Raw genomic sequence first — 16,153 nt, 5'->3', positions numbered from 1 at the left:
AGGGAAGCATCTGGAAAAATACACTGTAACAAAAAAAAAAAAAGAAAATCCCTGGTTTCAGGGAATAAATAAGCTGATAGACAGGGCCATCCAAACACCACAGCAGAGCGAAATCTAGTCAAACTCCTGGCTCAGGTTAATCCTCAAGCAATGAACTTGTGCCTAGAAGTTCTGCACCTTCAGTAGTTCCAGCAGAGTATGAGGGGAAACCCACCTGATCTCAAAAGTATCATCTAAAGGATTGCAGTATGTCCAGCTGACAGCTGTGGCTGGAGGAGTGCTGGCAATCTTCATAGAGTGTGTGTTGTTTGAATTGTGCTGTACAGCTGGGAGACAGTAACAGCTTCTGTCCAACTTTCTGCTTCATGCACTTGCAAAAAAAAGTGTGTAACCATAAGTACAGTTGGTCTTACGATGCTACATGTACTTGTAACACTGAAGAATTGGGTTCCTCTTTGTTCATAAGTGTCCCAGTTTTTGAAATGGAACAAAGAAAGGACTGTTTCGCTATTAAAAAAATAAGCCTTTACAGATATTAAATTTAAAGCAATGTTATTATGCTTATACGTAATTATAAAGCAATGGAATATAGAATAGTATTGCTATGCATTATTAAAAAACAAATACAGTACAACTGTAGTGAATACAAATACAGGATTTTTCTCAGCAAAAAACAGAGCTAAGATGTTTTCTTGTTTGTTTTGTTCTTAATTATGTTATTTGTTCATAGCTTTTCTGTATGGTTTGGAGAAGTCTTTCTCCCCTAAGGCCTCATTATATCCAGTGAAACTTGCCCCCTGCCATTTCTGGAATTGTCTCTGTGAAAACAATATCACGTACAAGAGTTGTCTTATATTCATTCAGGCTGCATTTTCTGTTCTTGCCTAGTGTAGTAGCACCACTTCAGTTGGGGTGCAGCAAGAAAAGTGGAAGAGTGGAAGATAGCTTTGTCTTACTGATTAGTCTGGAGTAAAATCTTATTTCTTTGCTAGTGGAAGGCAAAGGGAACAGTACGTCAGCTTGATGAAAAATGAATCATTTTTGTGTGGCAAGAGTGAGAACACTTAGACACGTGAGGTAGAGGTGAGGGAAAGGAGCTAAAAAGAAAAAAAAATGCACAAAATTCATTCATTAAGTTATTATATCACCTTGCACAACCTAGTAACTTGACACTGCCATCCCTGGCTTTTGTTCTCCACTTGTCTTTTCTCTCACACTGAACAAAAATGATTTTAATTTTAGAGACAAGGTACAAGATTTGAACCACTTATAACAAATAATTTGCTACCAGTAACCAATTGTGTTTAATACTGCATTTAAAATACTCCTTCCCTTTCTTTTTACACAATGAAACCACTGTTCAGATTAGTTGAGAAAACTTTATATCCCCAATATTTTTGTTAAATATTCCAGGCAATAGCACAAAACACAGATCTAAAAGACCGGTTACGCAGAATACATGCCGAATCTATGATCCTTGATTCAGCATCTAATGCAAAATCAAGTCCAGATTTGGTGAAGGTGGGTATGGATTTCCTCTTTCAGCGATGTCTTTTCCTCCAGCTCCTACATCTAGATGGTGTTACATCTTGTCCTGTTCTTCGTGTCTTCCCTACAGTGTATTGTGTTAGCAAAATGAGTCCGCTTTTGTGATTATGAATCATTTCTGGTGATGCATTGTGTTATATTTAATTTCCAAGATTTTCCTTGTGAGCAGTTTTCCTGAGCACACCACCATTGCTTTTGCTACTGGCTCCTGGTATTCTCCCTCACCTCCTGCCCACTTCCCATTCAGCATGAACAAAGCTGTCTTGTCACCTTGCTGCCAGTGGTTTTCTCTCCTTGCAATCCTCTGTTAACTTTCATGCCTGTCTGAATTCTGTTAGCCCAAAACACTAACTACTGATGTGACTGATTTAAGGTTTAGAGCTGTTATTAGACTTTTCATGAAAGAATCAAAGAAATGAAATATATAGCATCTTCAGCCATTTAGTTCTGTGTGTTTGAAGACAGGGAGTTTTCTGCATATCCGGATAGCCAGTTTGAGATACACTGAAGTACTGACAGTTTTTTGGCTCACTTCAGAATGCATATGAATATGGTGTATTTATAGATCACAGGACCTAGATGATTAAGATTCCAGTAAGGGAAGCAAGAACTGTTATTTCTGATGGATTTTCCTACGTGGTAACTGATACGGAAACTTCTGCTGTGCTTGTATAATAAATCCTGCATTAAAACTTGAATGGAAGTAGTGTTGGGGGTTTTATATAACATACTATTTCCTTTCATTTTTAAAGGCAGTTTAGTCATTCAGTCTGTTCATTTCTATTTTAGTTCCATTTTAGAAGTACTGATGTTGGTCATATTTAGCCCCCCCCTTTTTTTTTTTAAAGGTAATTGATCAATGCAATGCCTTTTGCTTTTAATCCCATAAGATTTCTGAATAGCACTGCTATATAGAGAAGCATTAATGAATGAGTACATTGGTTTTTAATTTCAAGAGTAATCTTCCTGTTTAGTGGAGGATTTTGTAAAGACATAGGTTATTTCTCCAACAGGGTGTATGCATTGCATATATATGTGACAAAATTAGCTTTCAAAAATGTCCTTTAGGGCATTTGTTGATGATTCCCTCTGTCAGAGTTTGGAATGGAACTTATAGACAAAATCATTCATACTGGAGAATTTTCATCTTAGATTTGTCTGAGGACTGGGATACAGTACTGCTGCAGTGAGGTCACTGCACAAAGCTTGGCTCTAGATGATATATCAGGTCCTATAATAGACCTCTGAAAACTGAAGTGGTATTAACTAGTTTTTCAAGCCTTTGCATAAAATAAACATTTAGTTTATATTTTGAGTGGTTTATGGTGTAGTTTATCATGCTACAATTGGAACATGAACAAAGTGAAGCTCTCATGTGATTAAATATAAAAACCAACTGTTCTCTTAGAGCCTCTTCTGCTCATTTTGCTTCTGAGATTCAATGTAGAGTTGGAAACAATCCCAGTAGCACTGCTCATGCACATAGGAAGTTTTTTTTGACTTGCAGGCCAATGTAACTGCCTTCCCCCAGAAGAGTCAATTTTGAGGTTACTTCTTTCTTGCAGCTTTATTGGGATTATACAATTAAAAAAGGAGAAATCTTTTGTAAGTAACAAACCAAACTGTTATCAATGTCCCCATTATCAGCACACAGTGAATAACATTCTATACTGTAGTAAAACGTACCAGCAGAAAAGCCTCAAAAGATTTGTCAGTTTGATTACAGACTTACCAGATTACTCATAAAGTGAGTTCTGAAGGTAAAGCTTCTCAATTTTTTTCTCACTTTGCAATTCCTACAAAATTATGACAGCAAGGGCAGCCATGATTATAAGTTAGGAATGCATCTCATGCAGAAAGAAGCTTGAGAGCAGCTGATATCCTGATTTGGACCAGCCAGCCCTATTCCTTAGTAGGGATGGAGTTAAGAGGGAACTACCAATACTCACTGGGAGTCCCACCTTTGCTAGACTACATTTGGCAACTCTGCTTATGCCAACTACCTATAGAGAGAACATGGGGTTTCTGCAGGTGGAGGTCATGAAATCTGTACAGCATTCAAACAGAACTGCAGCAGCAAAAACAATATCATTGATGTGGCTTTGATGATAGGCTGACTTCTGTTGACACACAGTTCTTGGGGGTGAATATGAAGCTTTCCAAAGCACAGCATGGAAAATAGCCTAGTGGAGATAGTTAGGAAAACACTGCTATTGTATAGGAAATAACTTTGCCCCTCTGAATTTTGTACGATACTGCTTGACCAGATTTGCATTAAGCAAGAACTGGGAAAGGAGAAGACTTGTGTGTTTGTTAAGATCACCAAAGAATGGGGATCCAGTATGTAGTAAAAAAAAGTTTGAATTTTCTTCTTTGTGGGGCTTTCTTAGTGATTTGCTTGCATACATATCTGGCTAAACCTCTCAAATATCAATGCAGTTTTACATTTTTTTCTCAGAGGAAATGGTACATGGCACAGTATAAACCAATCTACTGAATTGTACATTTTTTTCTTCTTTTTAGTCTGTTTTCCTTTGGTTTTAATACCCTCCTCAGAACATGCTACCTTTCACTAAATTGGAAAAGGAGCATGTGCAGTCTTCTCCCAAGTGTTTTACAACCCTTTAACTTATGTGACTGGATTTGTATGCATGAATGTTATTTGTAGTATTTTTCTCCTCAAAACTTTGTATTTCTTTTAAACAGGAAAATTCAAGAGAAGAAAACAGAGGTCTGGTTCACCAGATCTCCAACGAAAGCAGACTGTCTATTGCTGACTCTCTCACAGAATTTTTTGATGCACAGGAAGTCCTACTGTCTGCTAGCTCTTCAGAAAATGAGGTCTGAGCATTAAGGTTGACACTATTCTTATCTCGTTCATTATCTGCTACTCGACATGTGGCCCTTCAATGTGCTAATTGCACATCAGATGATTTGACAAAAAAAAATAAGTTAATATGCTGCTTGTGTTCATTTGTTATCTCTTCACAGTTGAATGTAAAAAAAAAAAATATGGAGAAGTCTTATATGCACATTGAGGAGAATGGCAAACAGGTAGCTAATATGCAGACACTGCATATATTGTATCATCTGCCTTGAGTCACCATGCAGGAGCTAAGGAAACTTACACCTGCCCTGGAGGTATACCTCAGGGCCAAGACCACACTTAATAGCTCACTTCTCTGGGACTCCCTAAACTCTTGGTGTTTGATGTGGTGAAAGCCCTTTTCTTTTTTTAGCTCTGAGGCCAAGATGATGAAGCACATTTTCACTAAAATAAAAATTGAATTATCACTGATGGTAATCATTCCTAAAGTATTTAGTCCTTAGGCCCACTTAGTACATTTCTCCAATACTGAAACACAGCTTAAAAAGTTCAAATCTACAGAAAATATTAATTGCAGCAGAAAGCAACAATTTCTACATGCACGTGGAGTTACTTTAATGGGTAGTTAATAACACATGTCTTATTACCCCATCCTGCACACAGGTATCAGATGATGACTCATACGTAAGTGATATCAGTGATAATGTCTCCGAAGATAACCTAAGCAATGACATAGAGAATGAAAGACAAACTTTAGGTAAGTTCGGGGTTTTATGATATCATGTTTTGGGAATCATGTTTCTTGTTTGGGGTATTCTTTCTTGTTCTGACAGAAAACATTTGATATTACAGATTTTGTGATGTAAACAGCTTGTGTTTTTTTCTTCCTTTTATCACCTCAGTCTGCTTTTCAGCAGCACATTCTGGTCAATCTGATTAAAAGGACCAGGACACCATTGTTTAAGCAGGAAGGTGGTCCAGTATCAGCAGAGAAACACCAATGTACTCTCAACTTCAGCTCCTTTTCAGATCCTTTCATCACCACAGGATTTTTCATACTAGGAAGGCTTAGCTGCTTTCAGCTGCTTTTTTGTTTTGTTTTTCCTCTAGGAAGTCATTTGCTTCAATATAACAACCATGTTTCGAAGTTTTGTCATTTTTATGAATTATTTACCTTCACACCTCACGTGACTATACAAATTTCTTCTCTGCCTGTTTTAATTATGATAAGTGTACCCAGTAACAAGCCTATTTAAAAGTCTTGCTAATTAGAGAGAATAAAAAATTGGTCATAATAAACTAATTGGCTATGTGCTTTCAAAACATTTCAGCTAATCACAATGTTCTTCCCACTCTATGTTACATTCAGTAATGCTGACCAGTTTCTTACTTGCAAGTGTTACCTGGTCATCTCCAAGGACCAATGGATCCCTTTAAATTTGGGTAGTTCAAAATGTTTGGAGATCTGGTCTGTAATTGCTTAAAAATGAAGGTGTTTTGAAATACAGGATTGGTTTTCTTTCCCTCATAATCTGGATCTTAGAAAACTAAGAATGTGGATGTGTTCATCATGTAACAAAGACTACCTCTGACACTATGCTGTGCGAGCAGCACCTCTGTGTACTTCTAATACTTATTTCTGTGCTTTGGTCAGTCTACCACTCCCATTGTAAACTGGATACCTTTTTTCCTACACAAGATTTTGCTGAGCTACAAATCGTGGAGTTTTGATCAAGTCTTCTGACCACTGCACTGTAGAAAGTCAGACCAGATGATAGTAATGGTCCAGTCTGACTTGAAAAGTCACTGATCCTAGCAGAAGGTCAGGTGTCTTAGTCTCCTTCAGTGTTGTGGCTGTTTGTCACAGCACTTGCAAACAAGGGGGGGGTTCTTTTCACGAGGAGTGGGCAAGCTACACTGTAGTGAGAAATCTCATCCATCTGTCATGGCAATTATGGGAAAGTTGCTTTTGTGTTTATCTGTACTTTGTCACTGTTAGAAGCACAGCTGGTTTCATGTTTATGTCAGTGGAAAGTGAGAGGAAGTGACGTTTGAAAGTATGCCTATAAGTAAGGGCAGTGATTCTTTGGGCACATACACTACTGGAAAGGTGTGCTGCTCTTCTAAGCCAAAGCTGTCAGAGGAAAGCGTGATGAGGATGGGGGTTGGTGGTCTGATGGTATACCCAAAGGTCTACAAATAGCAATGGATTGTAAGGCAGGAGCTCTCTAGGTGTTTCTAGGGATGTGTATAATACATTCATGTAATAGTAACCGTATTCCTCTCTGAATCAAAATTGATGTACAACTAAGCAACGTACCCGTTGCAGAAGCTTGTAGCTCTATTTTGATTCAATACTTATAATTTCGTTGCACGCTTTGAACTATTTATCCTGTTCTGACTGCTTTGACAGCAACTCCGGCCACCTCAGGTACTCTTGTGGTTATTTGAGTCTTTTTTGACTCATTAGCAAACCCAGAGTTTCAGAATTGCTTCAGTGGTTCTGCCTGTTAAGCAGGTCATTTCTCCACCAATATATGGATGTATCTAAAAGCCAACATGGTTTAACATATTTAAAATGCTCAGTTCTATGACACGCGCTGTAGAAAGGCCTTCATGTACATCTGTGCTACACTAAATTTCCTCGGAAGCAGTATTTAAAAAATAAAAAGATAGATAGGAGTTATTTTGGTGCTTAGATCTGTAATTTATTCCTTGTCTTCTGGGAAGTGGCAACTTAATTGAAGCTCTGTCAGGGAGGGAGGTTTTATGTCACTTAAACAGATAAGAATCTATCTCTGTTACAACTAAGATAGCAATAATATTTACTCTTTCAAATTCAGCAGAAAGCCTGAGTCTCTCTCCCAGCCTTTAAGGGAAAGGAGGTAGTTTGTCATTCTGCTTTCCTACCTTCACTTTACTTCAGTTCACTTAGAGATAATAAAATCATGTTTATTCTTTACCCCTTTGTAGCAGGCTATCTTCAAACCACAAGCAAAATTATTTGAATGGAATGTGAAAGTGGAAGGTGGTTTTGACAGGAAAAAAAGGTTACCTTTTAATGCATATTTGTAAGGGATGTAAGTAAACAATGTATTAATTTGTTCTGCATATTTATTTTTAGACTGTATTTCTGAAAGTGGAATTGGATGCCATTCTAAACGGAGAACATGTTTACCAGCTCCATGTCCCAATACTAGTAACATCAGCCTATGGAATATCCTGAGAAACAACATAGGAAAGGATCTCTCTAAAGTGGCCATGCCTGTGGAATTGAATGAGCCACTTAACACCCTTCAGCGTCTCTGCGAGGAGCTGGAATACAGCGAGCTACTAGATAAAGCAGCTCATACACCTAACCCATTTGAACGGATGGTATACACTTCATTCCAAATTCTTAGTAATAATCAGTATAACCAATAGAGAATACAATGTAAAAATCAACCTGCCAAGTATGTGAAGGTGTTCTGTCCCATTTTTCTTTCCACCCAGCTGAGAGGGGCAGGCTCTAACATGTCTGTATGTGTTTCTGTACCCACTAGTTTTTATTCTTCTGCCTAATTTCTTTTGCTTTGTAAGGAAGCATATCTCCTAAACTGCCCTCTCCTACAAGGAGGAATGAAGTACAAGTTGAAATCTGGTTTGCATCTTTTTCTCTTCCTTCCTCTTCTAATTTTCCAAGATTAAGAACTTGGAGCAAAGAGGAGCAAACTATATGCTTCTCTCATGAGTATGGAGGTTAGAATACAATGCATCTTTGTAATGTAAAGTTGCCTAATATGGAAGCAGTTTTCCATGAAACGCTGTGGGTCTTCCAGCCCTACACTACTGTGATAATTTTATGTTAATTAAGCGAGCTCCATTTGTTTTATCAGTTGATTTTTTTTTGTAGTTTCAGGGATGCTATAAAATGGTCAGGAACTCAAAACTAGGCAATACTTATATATGCTGGTTACTGTATCGATGTTATCTTCCACCAGTGTGGACTCCTGAATTCAGAATTTGATAAATAGCAAGAAAAATTGATTTCAGTTGTTTGCTTCCAGATTCACAAGAGCTACTGAACATGTATGCCTATAAATAAAGGATTTTAAAGCTCCTTACATTCTTTTAAATGGAAGTTATGGATTGTACCTCATGCTAAATTAAGTCTTTTGATCAATACTTCTTACTTTAAAATAAGGCTATTAATGAATGTAAATAATTACATTATAAATACTGTTTGAAAAGACACTTGCTCCACCCTGACAAACTCTACAAGGATCATAACTTTATATCTCTCCTCAGGATTTAGAGGGTGTAATGCAATGGAAAGTGTATCAATGACAGCCAAATAGCAAGGTCCTAGGCTGTAGCAGGTGAGAGTTTGATCAAATGCAACAGTTGAGATCATAGAAACGAAGGAAAGAAACCACTTACCTTCAGAAGGCCTTAGCTATGCAGGGTTCTCCAGCAAGATACCTTTGCCTCCACTGCCCACCCTTAATGAGGTCTGGGAAGGGGTGGATCCTGGCTCCAGCCCTTCCAGTCACTTAGGTCCATTGCATACACCTGAGCTCCCTTGGGTTGGCTCTGCCTTCCTACCAGGTGCTCAGTTACTGCTTGGAGCCATGACTTAGCATTTCTGCTACAGAAGGTGTGGCTGTTAATTTGTTCTTAGGTGCAGAACTCTGTTTTGTTTTTGTTAAGAATACGTTAAAAGAAAATGAACGGCAGGTCTTTGTATGGGAATGAAAATAAGCCTTTTCGCTCCTTCCCACACCCAAGCATCTGGAAATTGAGTCAGAATGTAGCGTTCTTTGACTCTGAAAAACTCTTAAGGTAGAATTGTTGTTAGCTGTTGCATAGTAATTGCAACATTTCACTTCAGAATAGCTCTTTTATTAACTCAGTTTCCGGATTTGTGAAAGGAAAGCACCTACTCTTTCACAACATGTGGAAAAGGAAATGAAAAGGAAGAAAAATGGTACAAATTGCACTGAACATAGCAAATTTTATGAAAACTCTCACAATATTTCCTGTGCCGTGTTTAGGGTAAGGATAGTGAGTAGATCCATAGAATAACGGACCGTAACTGTAAAAGCCAATTACAACACAAAATCTATTGGTGGTTTTTAAGTTTACTGCTTTCAGTTCTGTGTGTTCCAAAATACTGAATTGTTTCAAACTGTTTTCAGAGTCACTGTTTTCAGTTGAATAATTTGCGAAGTTTGATCCTATTAACTCCATCGCCGGCCTCTTGAATGATTCATTGAAAACTGAAAACTTCTGTAATGTATGGGCTAATGCTTAACTCCCAGGAGGAGGCATATGCATTTATGGTCTGCAAATAATGGAAAAAATAAATATCTGATGTCAGGATAAGGCCTTTTTTTTATATATGTATACCTTCTGTTAAGACAGAATCTATAGAAAAAGAAAGTGCATGATTGGGATAAAGTAACCAGAATTCTCTGTGTGTTATTCCCAGGTATATATAGCTGCATTTGCAGTATCTGCGTATGCATCCAATTACTACCGAGCTGGAAGTAAGCCATTTAACCCCGTTCTTGGAGAAACCTATGAATGTATTCGTGAAGATAAGGGTTTCCAGTTCTTTGCAGAACAGGTACTGTATGCTGCAACACTTACTTTTGCTATTTGATAGACTACTTAATTCTGAATGCATGGCTGGTATTCCCCAGAGCTAATAGCAAAATACAAAATCGCTTTGCGTAACCTTAGCCCAGCAAAACTTGAGGGATGCTACAGAATTATAAATGAAGGAAATGGCTTTGTTTTTTGAGGAAAGGCAGCTAACCCGGGGATGGAATGTGACAACCAGTCACTGACAGTCAGAAGCAAAGGCTGGCAGGCTGTTACTCCAGTAACCAAGTAACTTGTTTAACTAGGGTACAGTTTCTGATCACTACTGCAACAGGCTTTATGTTCTTGTCATGTTCTTTTGTGTGCAATCATTTAAAATTTTCATAACCAATCATCTTTTTTACAGCAAATATTTCATTCATGTGAGTTGATCAATCAGCAGTATTTTCTATGGCACCATGAATATTTATCATCCTTGTCCAAATACTTTGTAGACTAAGCCTGTCAAATCTGGTACTGCAGCTTAGTAGCTGAAGGATGTGTACAATACATCAAGATCTATGTATTGCTGAAAGTAGTCTCCTTGTAGTATGATTATTAAGTGTGGGTAAAAAAAAAAAGTATAATATTTGAACCAGTCCAGATACCAGAATTGCTAAGCTTGAGACATAAGTTGAAATTAGGTAAAATTTAAAGAATCTGGTTCCTATCAGAATGTAAGAGGGACTGAAAGCTGTCTTATTTTGTCTAGACATTGCAACAACAGAAATTAGGAAAGTGTGGTAGGCAAGGCTGTGCAGCCTAGAAATTTGATCAGTAAAAGCCTTGTAAGAGACTTCCAGTAGTAACTGAAAAGTGTTTTTGATGCACTTTGTACGTCATGTTCTACAAAGGACAAGAAGTTGTGCTATGTGATCTTTCCTTAGTCTAGGAAGTATCACAGACAAGAGTAAAAATAAGGGAAAAAAGCAGAACAGTCAAAGCAAGAATCAGGTCTAAAGTTCAAGCAGTGTGTCTGAACCTTTATTGTGTTTAGTTCTAAGAGTTAGTTCTTAGAGCAGTGAAGTTAGCAGTGTAACGTCATATTGGAGTAGCAAAGCAGATAATAAAGTTTGGTACTTAGTTTAATATAAGTTTGAATTAAAGGAGAAGATTTTCCCCTAAGTATTAGACAAATCACTACAAAGGCTACTTTTCCTAAAGGAGATTTAAAAAATATGAGTGTTCTTGTTTTGTTAATAGTTATTGTTCAAATATGTGCAGTAAGTGACACGAGTGGTAAAGTTTTCTATATTATTATGGGGTGGAGGAATATTTGGAAGGAAGGGTGTAGCGTAGGAGGAAAGCAATTTCATGCAGCTTGCAAGCATTAAATATTTCTTTTTGCATCAAGAGCTCTTATTTAGTGCTTGTTTTTGCAAGCATTTTGATGCTTACCCCAGATAACGTGTTAGTGCAGATACCATGTAACGTGTGGAATAGATAAGCAGAATGTATAAAATTATAGAGATCTGTTCTATTATTAGGATCTGTTCAGAATAACTCTACTTAGCTCCATGACCTTACTCTGGAATTATCACAGTTTAAGTGAGAGCCAAGTTTAACCTAGGAATTATAGTGACATCTGGGGTTAATCTGAGCACAGTATGTGACAGAGAGAGTGTTGCTCTCAGTGGATCAGGATATAGCTGAGAGTAATTAGTACTACTTTATTTCTTTTTTAACCATCTAGAGGTTGCTCAGGGAGAACTGCACAAAATAACAAAATTGTAAAATGAGAAACAAAGAAAATAAAACTACCTTTGAGTCATGTGGGTGATTAAGGAATGAAATTCATAGTTGGAATTAGCAACTTGACTTGAAAATAAAGGTGTCTTTGTCAAAAGGACAGTAGGCATTACGCGTCAGGGCGTTGGTCCTGGTCAGATTTTGCTCTTGTTCACCCAGAAGGGTGAACATAGAGAGCTTTTACTTTGTGCAGTCACTTTATTATTTACTATTTTCTTTGAACAGTATGCATAGCATATTTGTTTATTTACTTACAACGCTCACTTTGTTGTTTCAGTCCTTGCCTTGTCATGTATGTACTATTATTACCCAAAGCTGATAAAACGCAGTGTGTGTCATTAGAGCTTCACACAAGAAAATGTGGATGTGCCACTTGTGCAGTCTTAAGGTGCTAGACGGAATTTCATGGCTTTATTTCCCCACCATTTGTCCCCTTCAGTGATGCTGATTGTTGTTCCCTCCCCGCAGTCAGAGTTTAGTAAGGATCTACTGTAAAGAAGTATTAGGCCTTTTGGTTTTTGTTTGATTAGTAACTTTTACCTTTTTGCTGTCTGCTTAAAGTGCATCTTTTGCTAATATATGAATGAGGCTTTCAGATGAAGTGTGATTATTACATTAGAGACAATGTACAAAGTGTATGGTTAGATTTCTTTCAACTAACGAATTTACAGGCCTTTTAAACAATGCTTACCTTTTCTTTCAAGGCTTCTTAGGTCTCAGTACGTTACAAATCTCACTGGCTCCCCCTTAAGGAAACAACTGCAAAAGGAAAGTAAATGTTCAAATTGTAAATGAATGAAATAAATGAATAAATGAATGAAAAATAAAAGGAAAAAAAAAAGGGGGGGAGAACAAAAAAGGAGAACAAAACAAAATGACTCTTCAAAGGTTAACATTTTTATCTTTTTTTTTTTTTTTTTTCCTTCTTTCATGTCTTGCTATTAGGTCAGTCACCATCCACCTATTTCTGCATGCCATGCTGAATCTGTGAATTTTGCTTTTTGGCAAGGTAAATATTCAGTCTGTCATCTACTTTCACAGCCTTCATAATAATTTCACTGTATGTTTAACATGAAATATTCAGAAATAGGGAAAAGGTGAATTTCTCTGCTTAAATCATAACAGGATGGCTTTAAGAAATCCTTGGCTTACTGATGTTTTTTACTTGGATCTTCTGCCATTACAAAAATCTACAAGTGATTTCTAATATTATTTATGATTCCTTACATGTACAGTTATCTGCATGTATCCAAAATCTGTTAAATAATTTTCTTGGGTTTTTTTGTTCATTTGTTTGTTTTTGGTGAGAGGTTTGTTTACAAGAGAAGAGTTGTACCTCAAGATACTTCTAAAGACAACCTAGAATAGAACTTGGAAAAGTATGCATTGAATCCTGAGCCATGACTGGTCTTGGAGTTCCGTTCTGAAAATACTTTCCAGAAATATGTATAACAGCAGGGACAGCACATTCACCGTGTCTGTCTCTTTTAGTATTATTACAGTGCATAAGATTTCATGCTGCTTCACTGTTAACATTGTCTTTCAAAAAATGGTGTGTTGGAGCTTTGTTTGCTGTGCAAGTCTGGTGAAGATGGCAGCCAGTTACAATGCCTGAACAATCCAGTATTTTTGGAGTGTACACAGAACATAACTGTGCCTTTTAACTCAGTTAAAATCCTTTGCCCAGACTTTTGTCAATTTACTATGTCGCATATTGTAGCCTTTAATACTGTTAGGATCGACTTTGCTGACTTGATTAGAGCTATTCCAGGCGGAATTGTATTGAACAGAAATTGCAACTTTATCATTAGTCTAATTCTCTGCTTTATAAACACATATAGGGCAAGAATCCTTCTGTTCTTAGCTGAAAAGCAAAGATGACCAAAAATGTATCCATTTGCTGAGTACTTTATATACAAGATTAGATAACAGCCTATCTTAAAAACTGAAGATACATTTCTTTAACAGATGTTGGAAAGCTAATGTCACTTAACTATTGTAATATGCACTTAGAGAACAAAGCTGTTCTGTAAAGAGAAGAACTGAGAATCTGGTCAGTTGGAGAGAGCCTGTGGTCTGGTCCCAGTGACCCCAGAAGACTCAGTCAGGGTGCAGCAGGGTTTGTTCTGGTTTATTTTTTGTTGTGTTTTTAAATGTGTCTAGCTGAGCCTGTTGGAGATCTGACAATGATTTTTTCTAATGTAAATGCAGTCTGTAAATGCTGTGGCCTCTTGTTACAGGGCTATATTAACTTCTGTGGAAAGATTAACATTAAGTTAATCATAAAGGTATCTTGTCAATGAGATAAGTTCTTTCTGTGCAAACATCTGTCCACTTGTCATATTGTCTCCTCTGCTGAAAGGAGACAGCCCTCAGCTACGTTGCTAGAATAGTGCTGTTATTCCACCAGATACTGAGTGACCTTAGTTCCTGTTTCAACATCGAGAAATCTCTGGATCATTTATAGAAAGCCAGACGAGTGGGTTCTGACAGGGGCAGTTATTTCAGAAACTCTTTTCCCTTACTTAAGAAACTAACACTACTTTTGTGGGACCTGTTTGCAAAGGACAGTTGCACTGGAAGCTGTAGTTTGGTTTTCGTTCCATCTTAGCATCTTTTTGAGACCAGAGATGATTTTTTCCTTTATTTTCAAATGAATCCATGAATAGAATTGGAGATCCTTGTGTCTAGCACAGCAAGGGTACTATCTTGCAAGCACTGAAGTCACTGTTGAAAGTTACTGTCTGATTGTCTAGCCTAATTTAACTCCATACCCCTTATGCTGTGCTTTTCTGTCCATGTTTATTTCACTTTGAAGTGAACTAAATCTCTAATTTAACAGCTTCCTCAAGATATTTTTATAAACTTTCATTGAGATTTATCATCATCTTTTTTTGGAGGAAATGATGTGAGACTTGGATAGTTCTTCTGATTCAGACCAGATTTTAGAAGGCCAATTAAACTTCCAGGGGAAGTCAGACTAAATCCCTATCCAATTTTCTGCCCTGTGGATGTTGTTATATTTTTGTATTTGGAATTTTCTTTTTGGTTTTTGAAATGTCTGCATTCATTCACAAGCAACTGAATTACAGATAAATGTACACTGCCTATAGCTTATTTAAATTCCTCTCTTTTGAAAAAGACTCTTAAAACTCCGGTGCTTTTCTATTTAAATAACCAGTAATACTGTGAATAAGCATTTAACTGTTTGAAGGTTAGCATTATTTTGAGCACTCCTTATTATGTTACACTTCATTATTTTGTGTTTCTTAAAGTAGAACCTAGACGTAGACTGATCCACCCATGCCGATGACTAAACCTGTCTTATTTTTTATTTCTTTTTCCCTCATCCTTTTTCAGATGTAAGATGGAAAAACAAATTCTGGGGAAAGTCCATGGAAATCGTTCCAGTTGGTACAACACACGTAACTCTTCCAGCGTAAGTGCTGTGATCACGCATTGCTGTTCACACACAGACACATATATATGCTCACCTGTTCTGAAGCTTCATTTTTGCAGATGAGAACAACCTGTACTATGCAGATGAGGCTTTTGGAAGAATTGGTGATCATGATTTAGTTTAAAAATAAAGATGGGGAAAAAGAAAACCAGAAGCTCTAAGTCTTGCACAGGTCAAACTCTAAATCTTTCAAACATTATAAAACCAGTGATGAGATAAAAGCCATCACTTTCATATGCTTTAGTGATAAAGCAAAGTTTGTATTTTCATACTTGGGTTGAATTTCAAGCTTAGTGCATTTTTTAGTTACATGGAAAAGCTGCATCGTAAAGAAAGCTGCAAATTTATTTTTATGAATTTGAGGTTGGGAGGTTGTTGCTCTTTTGCGCCTACATTTGTATAGACCCTGATGCTTTGTGTTCAAGGTCTATAGCTGAGGCTGACAGCTGTCCTCACTGCTTAAATAATTATTGTAAGTGACAAATAGCACCAGTAGCATATCTGGTATTTATTATCCAAGGAAGTAAGTGCTCACAACCACTACAATTCGAGTTGATTTTTAAAACAAAAAAAACTGCAGTGTTCCTATGCTGGCTTGTCAAAGTGTCCACTATAGATCAACAAATAGAATCACTCAAAAAATACCCTGTATCCAGCATGGTAACGGAAACACAGGTCTAAAGGTTAAGTAGTGTTCTAATTAAATTTGTTTTCCGAAGAGAATCTACAAATTTAATTATTCTCTCAAATTTAAAAAACAAGAAAAACAACCCAATAAAGTATCCAAAAGGCAGTGTGTATAAAAGGTATTGTGTTCTCTTGTTCATAGTGGCTAGACTGAGCTGTGCATTCCAAGGTTTTTTGAATATGAGTGAAGGTTCATGGGCAAAGTAACCTATGCATTAGTGTCCATTATCTCCATTAGGGCTGATGAACTGGAAAAT

At 37.1% G+C, this 16,153-nt stretch overlaps 1 protein-coding gene across 20 annotated transcripts in view; it reads left to right on the top strand.

Moving 5' to 3' along the window:
* OSBPL3 (oxysterol binding protein like 3) overlaps positions 1–16,153 on the top strand; it is a 90,055-nt gene that overhangs the window by 64,006 nt on the left and 9,896 nt on the right. For 17 of the 20 annotated variants that reach the window (XM_015281834.4, XM_015281835.4, XM_004939354.5 and 14 more), the window contains 7 exons: positions 1,414–1,521; positions 4,255–4,389; positions 5,039–5,132; positions 7,500–7,750; positions 9,846–9,983; positions 12,695–12,758; positions 15,110–15,188. In XM_015281834.4, coding sequence (XP_015137320.2) covers positions 1,414–1,521; positions 4,255–4,389; positions 5,039–5,132; positions 7,500–7,750; positions 9,846–9,983; positions 12,695–12,758; positions 15,110–15,188 — 869 coding nt within the window. The remainder of the gene's footprint in view (positions 1–1,413; positions 1,522–4,254; positions 4,390–5,038; positions 5,133–7,499; positions 7,751–9,845; positions 9,984–12,694; positions 12,759–15,109; positions 15,189–16,153) is intronic. The other 3 variants (XM_015281837.4, XM_040696622.2, XM_040696623.2) reach the window with 1 other exon arrangement.

The sequence above is a fragment of the Gallus gallus genome, chromosome 2 (genome assembly GCF_016699485.2).
Source record: "Gallus gallus isolate bGalGal1 chromosome 2, bGalGal1.mat.broiler.GRCg7b, whole genome shotgun sequence".
Classification (NCBI taxonomy): domain Eukaryota; kingdom Metazoa; phylum Chordata; class Aves; order Galliformes; family Phasianidae; genus Gallus; species Gallus gallus.
Note: the sequence above shows the minus strand (reverse complement) of the source record. Positions and strands in the feature narration are given on the sequence as shown.